We start from the raw sequence: 15,091 nt of genomic DNA on the forward strand, positions 1-15,091 counted from the left end.
AAGAGCCAGTGAATGTGTGAGTGGCTGTATGGATCATTGTGAACTTGTATCAGGGATTGTATAAGAGAGTAAATATGTGTTAGTATATGTTTGAATAAGTAAAGTTTGTATAACTGTATAGTTGAGGAAATGGAGGTGTGATTGATTCTTTGCATGACTGACTAGGTGTGTGAGTAACTCCATGGATGAGTGACAGTCTGTGAGTGTCTGTTTACACTGATTGTATCTAAGGTTATATTAGAGTCTGAAGAGGTTCATCGTATTATCACATGAATGATATCATCAGTGATGTGATCAGTAATGTCAAATGAGATGTCATCAGTGATGTCATTTGAGATGTCATCAGTGATGTCATTTGAGATGTCATCAGTGATGTCATCAGTGATGTCACTGACCATGTCATGAATGATGTAATATGTGACATCATCAGCAGTGGATTGCGGGTGCGCGATATATAGTTAGTGCAACTAACTATATATGGAATTTCAATGGTTTTGTGTGAGTAAAATAAGGTTTTGTAAATGCGAATTCCTAACTATATATGGTCTATAACCTATGGTTTTTTCAGTGAATATATATATACATACACACACACACATATATATATATATATATATATATATATATATATACATACACACACACACAGAGTTTGGTTTCCATTTACCTGTAACACACACCCACACACACATATATATATATACACACACACACATATATATATATATATATATATATATATATATATATATATATATATATATATATATATAATATTTATCTGTAACAGGCTTACATTTTGGCATATGAATGGTAAAAATTAAAGTCTTTTTAAAGACATGAGTGGTCAGGCACTTTCCTTTTACAGGCATGCGTGGTTAAGGCAGTTGTGGTTCCGTCATACATCCATCATCTGGACATAACATCAATTTAAAAAATCAGTTTTGAATGACACTTTATAAGGACTCTTCCTAGCTATAAACGTAAGTTATCATAACTGAAACATCCCAGTATCCAAACCCCATGTAAAAAATGTATTCCCCTCCTTCTAATGGCACAGTGAAGGAAGGTCAATCATGCGTGATGATGGTCAAACATGGAATATTGCTATCTACGTATATTTGGGACTCCCCTCTGCATCCACGCTGTGGAAACATTTGAAGTCTCTCTCTTGTGCCAGTGAAAGTGTCAATAGCAGAGGGTATTCATAGAAGAAGAAGCGATGAGAAAGTACGATGGCATGAATCATGCACAGTAGAGGAGTCAGCTCCTAAACTAAAGCCCACAATGGTAAATGTGGGCCAGTATTTCTTCTGTGAGGAGATAAAGACACAATATTGCATTCCTTCACAAAATACTTGGACTCAAGCTAAAACGTGTATTCCTGCATTGCTAACATAATTCAATAATTGTTTACTGGTTTTGAGATATCCAGAGACTCCTTCATACTTAAGGAAGCACGACATGAAACCCTAGCCACATAACACATCAGACTGACGATTTATTAAGAAATACAAATAATGAATATTTAACAAAAACAGAAATCTTGAAAAACTGTTTGAAGTGCTTTTTAGTGGATAACATTATCTCCTTGGAAAATGACTATGTTGTCCTTAAATTATCATGGTGTAGAAAACATTTACAAAAATATATTTATATGCTCTCCCATTAGGACAATATCTTCTGAGAGAATGATATCAAGGCATACTTGGTTATGTAAAAGTGCATCAATATTCTGAGGGACACGACCCTCGTTCTTCTACAGTTGTGTCTTCCTTAAAGAGTGGGAGCTTGATTCGATTTTCACTTATTCACACTCTTCATGCTCAGTATCTACTGCATGATAACCCAAAATTGCTAGGTCCAATGGAAAATAGCAGCATTTGATATCCTTCATTTGATATTTGCAAAGTTGGGAGAGGTCACTTTTAGATTCTATTATTTACATTCTTACAATAGCTTAAATGAAGTTAAGTCTATAACATGCTCATTGGTCGTAAGATCAACTATATATCATTTGTCCAAAAAGAACAAAGTTACAAATGTAAACACTATGTATATATAATTTAGATTTTATGAAAAATGACTGGCTATGTGGTGTGCTATATGACTGTACGTTCTCTTCTCCAGTAACAAAAAAGTTCAAGCATAGGGTAGCTTCCTTTTACAAAACAAACCCTTGAATGGCAACTACTACTACAACAATGAGGAGTAGAAAATTCCTTAACTCATTTAGAACAATTTTTGCAGTCCGTTTTCTCATCCACTGCTCGGACAGCACAGTCCGTACTTAGAGGCAAGAATACACAAAATGTGTGCCTTCTCCGTGCCTAAAACGACAAGACTATTGCAAACCTGTCGAGGCACTGCAAAGTCTGACCAATAGAAAGTAGAATGTCTGTTCCAAGTACACATGATCACATGTACGGGGCCCATCCAAGGTACATCTGGCAGAGCAAATTCTCATCAGTGGCTTCTTGTATGAGATAATGGACGTGACCTTCAATAGACAATGGCAGTCCTTTAACACGATTTCTGGTCTTGATCACCCCCTGAAGACGTTGTTCTATGTCCTGGACATGAGTCTTGGCCTTCAAATGAAAGAAAAAACGTTTAAACTATATAGTCAAACTCACTTCACAGGTCAACATATCATATTCGCAGCAACTTCGTTTCCTAGAAAAGCAATAAAATTAGCAAATTGAAAATATTTCCAGTCGTCTTATCATGAATACTTTTTAAAATGTTTAGTGTGCATTATTAATGTTCGTTGGGGTTATCTGTATAGTAGCTGTGACCCACTGAGAATAAATCTGCTTTCACCCAAAAAAAGGATGAAACAGAATTTACGCCCCTTACGGCTTGGCACCCCCCCCCCCCCCTCACCAATCCATACAATTACTTTACTAATTTCCTTAGCATTTTTCTAGGTAGCAAATATGTATCTTGCCATTGCAGTAGTATTCCTAATAATCGGTAAGTATTGTAAGAGCGCTGGTTTATTTCCTTTCACTTTTGTTGTCTTTTGGTAATAGACCCAGTTATACATACTTCTTCAGAGTTTGTACATACAAAGAGGCTAGGTTGCATTTTTACTGAAATAATCTCCTGGTCTAGACTAAGTGCATTTAATGTATTTGTTTAAAAAGCGTAATGATCTTTATTTGATGAGAAAGCATACAATAGTAGTTTACACTTACGAGATACAGAAATCTCAAACTGGACCTAGCAGTAACATTTTCCACAATCAGAATAGAGTTAACAATAAGGCAAATTGAGAACAAATGGAAGTGTGTTTCAGAAGTGCCATTGTGCTTCCAACAACCATCCTGACCATAGAAGCATAAGGAAAATGCTACTCACCAGTATGCATCTGTTCTGAGAGCTGCAGAGTTGCATACTGTGCATAGATGGCCACCTAGTGTTGTGCCCGGATGTTTGCAGTTTGTTGTTGTCCTGAAAAGTTCTTTGGATGTCACAAGATAGGTGACTCCTCCTCAGGACCATATTGCGCATGGGCATCGGCTCCATCCACAGATTGTTTTTCGCCATTAGGGAAATGATAGAGCTTTGCAAGAAAAGGAAGGATGCTCATGTAATTTGTATCTAATTAAGATAATACTGGAACAGACAAGGGTAGCCGGGGAGGCGGGTGGGCGTGTGCAACTCTGCAGCTCTACATGCCAAGAATAGATGCATACTGGTAAGTAGCATTTTCCGTTCGAGGCATATGAGCTGCAGATTGCACACTGCGCATAGATTGTATAGCAGTGCCCACTCTTAGCGGCGAACCCCCTATCTGTTGCAGTAGTTTGGAATAATGTTTTGAGAACAGCCTGGCCCACATTAGCTTGTTATTTTGTTTGCACATCTACACAATAGTGTTTTATGAATGTGTGCGGTGTAGCCCATGTAGCTGCTCTGCAGATGTCATCTAGGGGAATGTTCCGTAAAAAATGCCATTGAAGCCCCTATTTTTCTTGTAGAGTGGGCTTTAGGAGGAACAGATAACGTACGTTTAGCTTTGTGGTAACAAATCTGTATGCATTTGACAATCCATCTAGCTATCCAAGATTTTGAAACGGGATTACCTTTGTGTGGTGGTGAGAAAGACACAAAAAGTTGTTTTGTTTTACGAAAAGGTGGAGTTCTTTCTATGTAGTATAGCAAGGCTCTTTTGACATCTAATGTGTGAAGAGCTCTTTCTGCTACTGACTGTGGCTGCAAGAAGAAAATGGGCAGTTCCACAGATTGATTAAGATGGAAAGGAGAAATGACTTTGAGCAGGAATTTTGGATTGGTACGTAGAACTACATTATTTTGATGCATTTGCAAGAAGGGTTCTTGGATGGTTTGTGCTTGTAGTTCACTAACTCTCCGCAGAGAAGTAATAGCTACTAGGAAAGCAACTTTCCATGTTAAAAATTGTAATTCACATCTGTGTAAAGGTTCAAAGGGAGGTCCCATTAACCGTGTGAGAACAATGTTTAAATTCCACACATGCGAAGGTGCTACTCTGGGAGGGATTATACTTTTAAGGCCTTCCATAAAGGCTTTAATGGCAGGCACTCTGAACAAAGATAGATGTTGTCTGTTTTGCAGATATGCTGCTATTGCAGCAAGATGTAGTCTAATAGACGTATAGGCTAAGTTACATCTTTGGAGATGCAGTAAGTATCCTATGATGTGTTGAATAGACACATTTAGGGGATCAATATTGTTGTTGTGACAATATATCACAAATCGTTTCCACTTGGCCGCGTAACATGCCCTAGTGGTTGGACGTCTAGCTTCTTTAATGACATTCATGCAGTCTGGAGGAAGGTTCAGATATCCAAATTCTAGGACTTCAGGAGCCAGATCGCAAGGTTGAGCTGAGCTGGGTCTGGGTGTCTGTTCTCTCGACAGTATGTGTTAAGAGGTGTGGAGACAGGTGCAGTTTTTGGTGCGGTACCACAGACAGTTGTAGCAGTGTGGTGTACCACGGTTGTCAGGCCCACGTTGGAGCAACTAGGATGAGGGTCCGAGAATGCTGCAGTAGTTTGCGTTCTACTAGTGGCATGAGTGGTAGAGGTGGAAAAGCGTAAGCAAATGTGTTTGACCAATTCATCCATATCGCATTGCCTTTTGACAGTGGGTGTGGATATCTGGTGGCGAAGCTTGGGCATTTTGCGTTTTCATGGGTGGCAAATAAGTCTATTTGAGGTTGTCCCCACATCTGAAAGAATGGTTGAAGAACTTGCATATGAAGTTCCCACTCGTGGGTCTGTTGTGTTTGACGACTTAACAGATCCGCTATAGTATTTTGTACTCCTGGAACATGCTGGGCTAGGAGGAATATATTTTGAGGTATAGCCCACCTCCATATGTCCTGTGCTAGTTGAGAGAGTTGCAGGGAGTGTGTGCCTCCCTGCTTCTGTATGTAGTACATTGCTGTCATGTTGTCTGTGCGGACTAACACGGTTTTGTTTGCTACTTGCTTCTGGAAAGCTTTTAGTATTACGAATATGTCTAGTAACTCCAGATGATTGATGTGGAGTAATTTTTGTTGCGGTGTCCACCTGCCTTGCATGGTGTGTTGCAGTAGGTGGGCCCCCCAGCCAGAGAGCGATGCGTCCGTAGTCAAGATTATCTGGGGAACTGGCTCTAGGAGCGTTCGTCCCTTGTAAAGGTTTTTGGTGTTCCACCACTGCAGAGAGCGATGAGTCCGACCGTCTACCAACACAAGGTCTGTTTAGTGACCTTGAGCCTTATTCCATTGACGTGATAAGCATTCTTGGAGAGGACTCATCTGAAGTCTGCATGGGGTACTATGAAGATGCAAGTGGCCATCATCCCTATGAGTTGCATGAACACTCTTGCTGGGAGGGAGTGTTGTAGCTGAAACTTTGTTAAAAGAGTTTGCATGCTGGCTATCCTTGCTGGAGTCGGATAAGCTAGCGCTGTTGAGGTGTTTATTGTGGTACTGTTGTACGTTGGATGGCTGTAGATGAGACTTGGTGAGGTTTATTGTAAACCCCAAGTTGTGGAGCAGTTGGATGATGGTATGAGTGTGTTCCACGCATTGATTGTATGAGCTGGCTTTTATGAGCCAGTCGTCGAGGTACGGGAAGACATGGATGTGTTGTCTTCGTAAATGCGCTGCCACTACTGCTAAGCACTTGGTGAATACTCTTGGTGCTGTTGTAACTCCGAATGGAAGTACTTTGAATTGATAGTGCTGCCCGTCTATTACAAATCTGAGATATTTCCTGTGAGCCTTGTGAATGGGAATGTGGGAGTATGCGTCCTTGAGATCTAGAGTAGCCAGGAAGTCGTTTTGCAGCAGGAGCGGAAGGACTTGTCGGAGTGTGACCATGTGAAAATGGTCTGACTGTATGGATATATTTAGCCGTCTGAGGTCTAAAATAAGCCTTAGAGAGCCGTCCTTCTTTGGAATCAGAAGATATAGAGAGTAAACCCCCTTGTTTTGTTGGTGCAGAGGAACAGGTTCTATTGCACTTTTTTCTAGCAGGGATTCTACTTCTTGCTTTAAAAGTGATAGATGTTCTTGTGACATTGGATGCGGTTTGGTTGGTATGTTTGGGGGGTAGATGTTGGTTCTAGACAGTAACCTGACTGAATAATGTGTCGCACCCACCTGTCTGATGTGATGTTGATCCAGGCAGGCAGGAATTGTTGAAGTCTTCCCCCCACAGGAGTGGAATGATGAGGGGGAAGGGGAGGAAAGTCATTGGGTAGGGGTAGAGGCAGAGCCTGAGTTGTTGTTTTTGCCTCTGCCTTTATTGTTGGTACCCCTGTAACCCCCTCTCTGGTAGCCCTTAGTGAATGTGGATTGACCAGGGGTTTTGTAGGAACTGGAGGGACTTTCTGAGGAGTAGCCTCTTTTGTTGCCTCTGTATGATGAGCGACGAAAGGAACGTCTGGGAGCTTGCTGCTGCAAGGCTCCCATAGATTTTGCTGTATCAGTGTCTTTTTTCATTTTCTCTAAAGACACGTCAACATTTGGGCCAATTAAATGTGTCTCATCAAATGGCTGATTAAGGATGGCGTTTTGTACCTCAGGTTTAAAACCTGAAATACGTAGCCAGGCATGTCTACGTAGTAGGGTGCTGGTATTGATTGCCCTTGAGACAGTATATGCAGCGTCTAGGGCACAACGGATGGAAGTATTAGTGTTATTTTTACCTTCCTGTATAAGCTCATTAGCCCTGTTTTTGTATTTGTCTGGTAGGTGCTGCATTATGGACTCTAGTTCGTCGTAATGTGCCCTGTCCTATCTTGCCATCAATGCTTGGGTGTTGGCAATGCGCCAGATGTTAGCTGCTTGTGCCGCTGTTCACTTGCCGGAGGCGTCAAGGTGCTTAGATTCTTTGTCTGGTGGTGAGGCCTCACCTGATGTCTGGGAATTAGCACGTTTACGTGCATTAGACACTACTAGAGAATCTAATTGTGCTGGACCTTTAATATAAACTGGATCTGTAGGAGCAGCTCTATATTTTTTCTCAATGCGAGGATTGAGGACCCTAGCCCTGACAGGATCCTTAAAAACCTCTGTTGAGTGCTTGATGACACCCTTAAGAATTGGTAAAATGGCAGTAGACCTTTGTGTGTTATCAAAAGTGTCTAATAGGAAATCTTCCTCCACTGCATCAGTGTGTAAGTTCACCCCATGATATTGTGCAGCTCTTTGGACTAGTAGATTAAACCCTATAGTGTCCTCTGGTGGGGAAGGTCTGGAAGGGTATACATTATCTTGTGGGACGTAAGGTACATCAGGGGTGTTGTAATCATCCCATGGATTAGGTGACTGAGGGGGACTATTGGTGCCTGCTGGGTCATGTGCACCCCCACCTATATCGTCAGAATCTGTGTCTGCATCATCATCTGGATTAGTACATGGTGTAGGTAAATGATGTGGTGGAGGAGGTGGAGGAGGAACAATATGGGGAGGTGGTGGAGAAGGGACCCTTAATGGAGAGGTTGCAATGTCCTTCTTTGGAGGGGGAGGAGGTGTTGGCGCCTCAACTGGCTGCCAGTCTTCGGCGCCGTGTGCTTAGGTGTCAGAGCAACGGTCGGGGTAGTAGAGGAAGATGGCTTCTTTTTCGGTGTCGGTATATTGCTGGCACCGGGAATAGGCTGGCTCGAGCCCAAGCCGCCTGAAGGCTTACTGGGCTTCTTTGCCGGGCCCGAAGGCGGGGCGTGGGAAGCAGTGTCTCGGTGTGCACCCGGGCCCGAAGGTGAGGGTGTGACCGAAGCCTTTTTTGAGGGTGTCGAGGAAGGGTTGGGGGTCGACGGTATTACTTACGAACCGTTGAGCTGGAGTGATGTCCTCAACGACGGAGACTTCGGCATCTGAGGATCCGATACTCTCTTTGGCGTGCTGGTGTTCTGGCACGTCGACGCCCTCTTTGAAGATGTCGGCGGGGATCGAAGTTGACGATCGAGCCATAGTTCTCTGAGCTTGTCGGTCCCGAATGGTTTTCTTGGAGCGGAATGAGGCACACGCCTTACAGTCTTTGGCCTCGTGCTCCGGTGAGAGACAAAGGTTGCACACCTCATGTAGGTCGGTGTGGGTAAACTTCCACCCACACTGAGGACACTTCTTGAATGGCGTTCTTTTCATGAGCCAGAAAGCAAGGCCTAGGTAGGCCCGAAGGCCTTCGTCGACGACCGGAATTGAAGACTTCGAAGTGGTAGAAAATCGCGTTGATGTAGCGCGATCGAAACAATACCTTCGAACTGGGTGAGGATTGCGCGCCGAAGGAAATCGGTTCCAAACTGGAGCGCAGGAAACACATCCGAGCCAGATGGCGGAAAAAACAATCTGGGGATGGAGCCGATGCCCATGCGCAGTATGGTCCTGACGAGGAGTCACCTATCTCGTGACTTCCAAAGAACTTTTCAGGACATAAACAAACTGCAAACATCCGGGCCCAACACTAGGTGGCGATCTATGCACAGTGTGCAATCTGCAGCTCATATGCCTGAAACCTCCACTTCCTGGTTACAGCTAAAATATAGTATAACAAAACCTCATTGTATATCACCACCTCAGGACCTTACATTACAGACCTCTGAACAGAGTGTAAATCTGGGGAATTTGCTGTTTTTTTAACTCAATAAAATGTAAGCCATGTTAATGACTTCCTTTTGTGTATACTTTGAACACCAATTTAATAAAATATAATAACGGCTCTACCTTCTTGTGCATCCTTAATTACAAGCCCCACCAACCCACCAAAAAATGTATCCATTCCTTCCTGGCAGTCTTCTTTGAACTCAACTATCTCAACAAGCGTGTCCTCATTCTATGAGACTAGAACATTTAGGCTGTAGATAAAACCAGCGGATTTGCTCAAAGCACTAAAGAAGAAACTGACAATTTGGGCTTTAACAAAAGACAACCAACCCAAGGTCAAGGTCAAAGATAGCTTATTCGGCAACTAAAAGCCATAAAAGCAAACATATAAAACATTTTAAAATGCCCAATTGGACCAAATGAGTTTGACTAGGGCTATATATACAAACAGATAAAGATAAAACTTATCATTAAAAACAGATACCAAGGGCCGCTCTAGAGATAAAATACAACAGATAAAGTGCAAAAGTAATGAGGCATTAGCTTGGTAAGCTCAAACCATTCACTAGTCACATGGTCGATATGGTCTTCTCTGACGTCCCATATTTTCAGATCATAGACTGTCTGCACTTTTATTGGTATGAGCTTACCGCAATCACTCTGTTAGTTGAGAGTCAGTCAGCTAATAGGTGTGATACTACCTCCACCAAAATAAAATGTATGTCTCTAAATCCTGAATCTTTGTCACATAAATACTACCATAAGAGATCTTTATTATTTTTGGAAATTAAATTCCAATGCTTCTTGACATATTAGCACCTATAAAAACTACAAAAGCATAAAGCTACCAAAAAACATAAAAATTGATACAATGGAAGACTCTGCTCTTTAAAACAGTTGGACTTGTTAGTATGTACAACGCTGCAGAGTTTAATAATAAATGTGTTTTAGATCAGGAAGGGCTAGTGGAGGAGGGAGCAACATATATCTTACATGTTGGGGATAAAAGAGATCGAGCCAGGTGGAGGCAGTGAAAGAAATAGTACCTGAATCACAGCACAATCAGCAGATGGATATTAATTAGGATGAATCAATCTGTGCTTGGTCCATGCGCCACAAAAAGAAAAGGAAGTGACGTCTGGCAAGTGCTGCCCAATTAGAAGGCAGCTAAGAAGAGTGATGATGAACTCAACCGATGGTTATTATAGGGCACCCCGTTTTTTAAAGATACAATAGATTGTTGCCAAGCAACAGTGCAAACACACTGCCAGCATTACATTGTTTTTTTAATGTTACTTTCAGCCATGCTGCACTGCAGCCACGCTGCTGTACAACATATCTAAAAAACACTTCAACAAAACTGATAGATCTCACATAGGCAATGCTTAATTTGAGCCAGTGGTTTCCGGTGCTGGCACCAGCACTTATTTGTCAGGTACGTTGGATAGGGTCAGTGTTTAATAACTTCAAATGAAAGGACTTACTTGAAAATTCAAAAGGCAATTTCAAAATCCCAAAATTCAAATATTAACCACAATACTATTTCACAATTCATATTTAATAAGCATGAAGTTATGGAGACTCAAAACCAATTTCGTAGCTCCAAATGTATAATTCAAAACATCCGGTTCAGAAAATCGAAAATACATGAATAACTCTTATCAATCAAAGTCATCTGTATCGCATTAAAATTTGAACGTGCTCTCAGTGAGGAAGAAGAGAAGGGTATTTGGGTAAGATGGGAGTGATGAGGTAAGTGGGGACTGGGTAAAGGTGGTGTGACAATAACACAATCACAATACAATTTGAAGAAGACCTTTACAGTCTAATAAGATCCGTAGTTCCCTAGATCTCTTCACACATAGGATAGGTTTCTCAATTTATTTTGATCCTATGATGCGAGACAGTAGTGTGGTTTACTTTTTGACCCCGCTGGATATAAGGGTTATTCACGCCTCATTCTGGGGTCTTCATCAGGACATTGTAGTGTGGGAGCACCTAAAATCAATACCATGTGTTCAGTGAATTAGTCTAATGGTCTATGGTGAACAGATATTTTGTTGAGGGGTATCAAGATGACTGATACCTACTTCATGAGCGGCCTCCAAGTGAACGTCTGTCTGGGACCTTTCAAAAGTTCCTCTGTTGCTTGGTTGATCTGTACGGATGTAAAGAGGTCCCTTGGTTAGGATCTAGGACATGTCTGGGTTGTGCTATGTATGAAGCGGTTTAAGGTATGGGAGACTTACTAGGGTGGTATCTGGGCGAAACCGGGTATCAATCTCCTGGTTAATATGCATAAAGTCCGATAATCTAATCCCATGGGCGGCGTTATCAATCTGCCGTATCGGGTCGCTAGGAAAGTCAGACCCCGTGGGTGATTCTAAGGGAGAAGACGGTAAAGAGCGGCAAATAGATTACCACAAATTCGCAGGGTTCTGTCACGCTGGCGGAAGTATACATTTTCTTAGAGGAATAACAAGTGCCCGAGTATAGGATTAGTTGACCTAATAGGAAAGCTAGGAATTCTTGCGTTCTGCTTCTAACGTGGTGTTTAGCCATCGTTGTATTAACTGGACATCGGTGTACTATTCTCTGGGTGAAAGGTGACTTACAAACTCAAAGTGCCCACTTGGTGTGTAATACTCTATGCCTAGATCATTAGGGTCGCGAACCCAAAAATGGCACACTGGCTGCTGTTATTGAAACAATATACAATTAGCGTTAGCGCTTCTAGCGCACATTAGTCTGCTTAGAGTCGAATGCGGCCCGGACTCCATGTACGTTAATTGGTTGATAAGTGTCTGGGGGTGATTATTGCACAAGTGTCAGCATGCGATCGCCATTGTATTGAACTATATTTGAGGCCATTCAAATCGCGCTTGGCGCAATCGATGTGGTATTAGATATCTCATATGTGGCCCAGAAATCAAAAATAAATATAAATGTAAATAAATGGCAGTTGGTACTTGGGATGATAATGTACATAAGCCCAATGCAAATGACTCATCACAGATTTAGATGGGCCGCGTGGAAAACATGTACCGTGCTATTGCATACTACAGTTAAGTCAAACTCAAAAATGCCACCAGGAACACATGAACCGCGCTCATACACATAAAAGTTAAGTCTGACCCCGGTTTTGACAAAGAAACACGGACCGCTATGAGCATGTCCCTACCTGCGCACCGCCACCGTCGCTGCTCAAGTCAGAGTGAGCCGCCCGACTCGCACTGCTTATTAGGACGGCTCACGAGGTGCAGGCGCTGGATGCTGCTCGGTGGCTCGATTGGCCTCGGCCAATCAGAAATCTTTCATGCTGTGGCCGCAAGGGAGCGTCATAAAAAAGTTGTGTTTGGATCGTTTCGTCGTTTGAGCTTGCCTACGTACGTGTGGCAATTCAGTTGTCTCTGAATGTCTGGACAGAGGTTGCCCACCCTTATTACTTCTATCCACAGGAGCGGTAGTGAGCAATTGTGTAGTCTTGGCATGCCACCAAACATAGGTTTAGAAATGTCATCAGGGGAACAGGAGGCCCGGGTAAGGATGTGGCCTAAGGAATGTATCCTAAAGAGGCGTGTTGCTACTCGGAGTATGATGGATATTACTGCATTCTAAATTAACAGGTTTGCTTGGGCAAACAGCAGCACTCTGTCTTTATATACACCCCTGCTATTCTACCTTAGGTACATTACTTAGAGACAACCTATAAACTGCAATGCCAAAACCTTGGAGAATAACCTCTTGTTTATTTTTCTGTGAAATGTTGGCAGAACTACAGAGCGAATACAACCTGAAGGTGTTTATATATTGTATATTCTTTATAACAAATCACTGCTCACTCACTATGCGCTTTGAAGTCCTGTACAATATGCGCTACTCTGTTCTGCTCATAACCGAGAATAAAACACCATGATAAACAGCCCAGGATTAATTGTCATGTCAGTGACAGGCTCGGAGACAAATTTTATACACTTGAAACTAAGACCTATTTTTGTTATTCCTGTATTTGTGCAGATGAGCAGGTTCCACAGGTGCTGCATTAATATCATATACGATACGGGCGCAAACGCGACTACATGCCCCAGTTACCTTACGGAGGGCGTAGTCTGTGAATTACGCGATCGCTATTTATTTATTTATTTATTTAGATTCTTGTATCGCGCCTGAATCAGCCCCGAAGGGGTATCTCTGCGCTTAGCTTGCAAGAATTGGGCGGACTGGAGTAAAAAGGAAAACAGAGAGAGTGGCCTAGTTATTACTGTGAGAACAGATGAGTTTTTAATTTTTTTCTAAAAGAAAACAGATTGGGAATCAGCCTCAACTGTGGTGGAAGAGAATTCCACAGCAAGGGACCTTTGTAGGAGGGTGCACGCCCCCCCTGTCTAGCTCTGGAGACTTTAGGAACATGCAGCAGCATGGTGTTGCTGGAGCGTAGAGCCCGTCCAGGAGAGTACGGGAAAAAGATTCCTCTAAGATATTTGGGGCCAAATCCATATATGCACTTATGTATAATGCAGCAGATTTTGAAGTTTATACGCTGTTGCACTGGAAGCCAATGGAGATGGAAAAGAAGAGGGCGGGAAGGAGTGCGGGGAGGGGCATTCAGGATGAGTCTTGCCGCAGTATTCTGCACCACCTGCAGTCTGCGTAGTTGTTCCTGGTTGGCGGAGATGAGAAGGCTATTGCAATAGTCCACTCGTCCAAGGATAAGTGCCTGTACCAGCGTTTTCCTATAGATGTTGGGTAGGTAGGGGAAGATCCGCCGTAGAAGACCAATTGTGCGGAAACATGTTCCCGTGACCTGACTAACGTGATCTTTCATAATCAGGGCTTGGTCTAGGCGTACTCCCAAATTTTTGATGGTGGTTTTAGGCGCTGGGACAGGTCCTAGCTCAAGTGGCCACCAATCTGGTGACCAGAGCAGAGTGGCCCCTCCAAACAACATGACCTCTGTTTTGGACACGTTGCACTGGAGGAAATTCTGGGCCATCCAACCCGCCACTGCTCTCATGCCATCTTGAAAGGATTTCATGACAGCAGGAGTGATGGTCTGAAAGGGAAACAGCAGCTGAGTGTCGTCAGCGTAGGAGATTGGAGAGAACCCGTAAGATCTTATAATCTCTGCCAAGGGGGCCACATATACGTTAAATAACGTGGGGCTCAGGCATGAGCCCTGTGGCACACCCTTGGTAAGCTTCCTGCAGACAGATTTGTGGGAGCCTAATTTGACCCCTTGTTGTCTGTCCTCAAGAAAGCTTTTAAGCCATGCAAGAGCGGTCCCTTTTACTCCCACTGCCTTTAGACGGTCGAGGAGAATTTCATGCGACACCGTGTCGAAGGCAGCGGACAAATCCAATAGCACCAGAATCACTGAGCTCCCCCTATCGAGTGACGTTCTGATGTTATCTGTCACTGAGAGGAGAGCAGATTCGGTGCTATGGTTAGGCCTGAAACCAGATTGCGAGTGGTCTAGGCCGTCCGCTGCCTCGATGTAACTAGACAGGTGTGCATTGACATGTTTCTCGGCCATCTTGCTGTAGTAGGGCAGGAGGGAGATGGGACGGAGGTTGGAAAGCTCTGTCCACGGGAGTGCCGCATTCTTGCGGATGGGGTTCACCACTGCATTTTTCCACTCAGCTGGTACTTTTCCCTCTTTCAAAGACTGATTTATTACATCCTGAATGTGGGGGGCTAGCAAGGTGCGGAGAGAAGCCAGGGTTTTAGCGGGAATGAGATCATTCGGTGAGCCAGATTTTACTTGGGACATAATTGTATGGAGCTCTTCGTTGTTGACAGGAGGGAATGTGGTTAGTGTGAGGTTGGTATTGTTGTTAGGGGAGGAGATGTTCATGGTATCACTATTAGGTTGGGATGCCAGAATTTTTTCATAGATTGCCTCTATTTTGTTTTCGAAGTATAGTGAGACCTCTTCACATAGGTTTTGTGAGAAGTCATCTGGACTTATGCAGGCCATGGGTTTGGTGAAAGTTTCCAAAATCCTATACA

General features: G+C 43.0%; 1 protein-coding gene across 2 annotated transcripts in view; it reads right to left on the bottom strand.

Moving 5' to 3' along the window:
- Window positions 1-1,475: 1,475 nt before the first annotated feature.
- Window positions 1,476-15,091, bottom strand: part of ATR (ATR checkpoint kinase) — a 566,179-nt gene continuing 552,563 nt past the window's right edge. For both annotated transcript variants that reach the window (XM_086943714.1, XM_086943713.1), the window contains exon 47: window positions 1,476-2,591. In XM_086943714.1, the coding sequence (XP_086799840.1) occupies window positions 2,418-2,591 (174 nt within the window). In that variant the 3' untranslated portion in view covers window positions 1,476-2,417. The remainder of the gene's footprint in view (window positions 2,592-15,091) is intronic.

The sequence above is a fragment of the Lissotriton vulgaris genome, chromosome 11 (assembly GCF_964263255.1).
Source record: "Lissotriton vulgaris chromosome 11, aLisVul1.2, whole genome shotgun sequence".
NCBI classification, from domain to species: Eukaryota; Metazoa; Chordata; class Amphibia; order Caudata; family Salamandridae; genus Lissotriton; species Lissotriton vulgaris.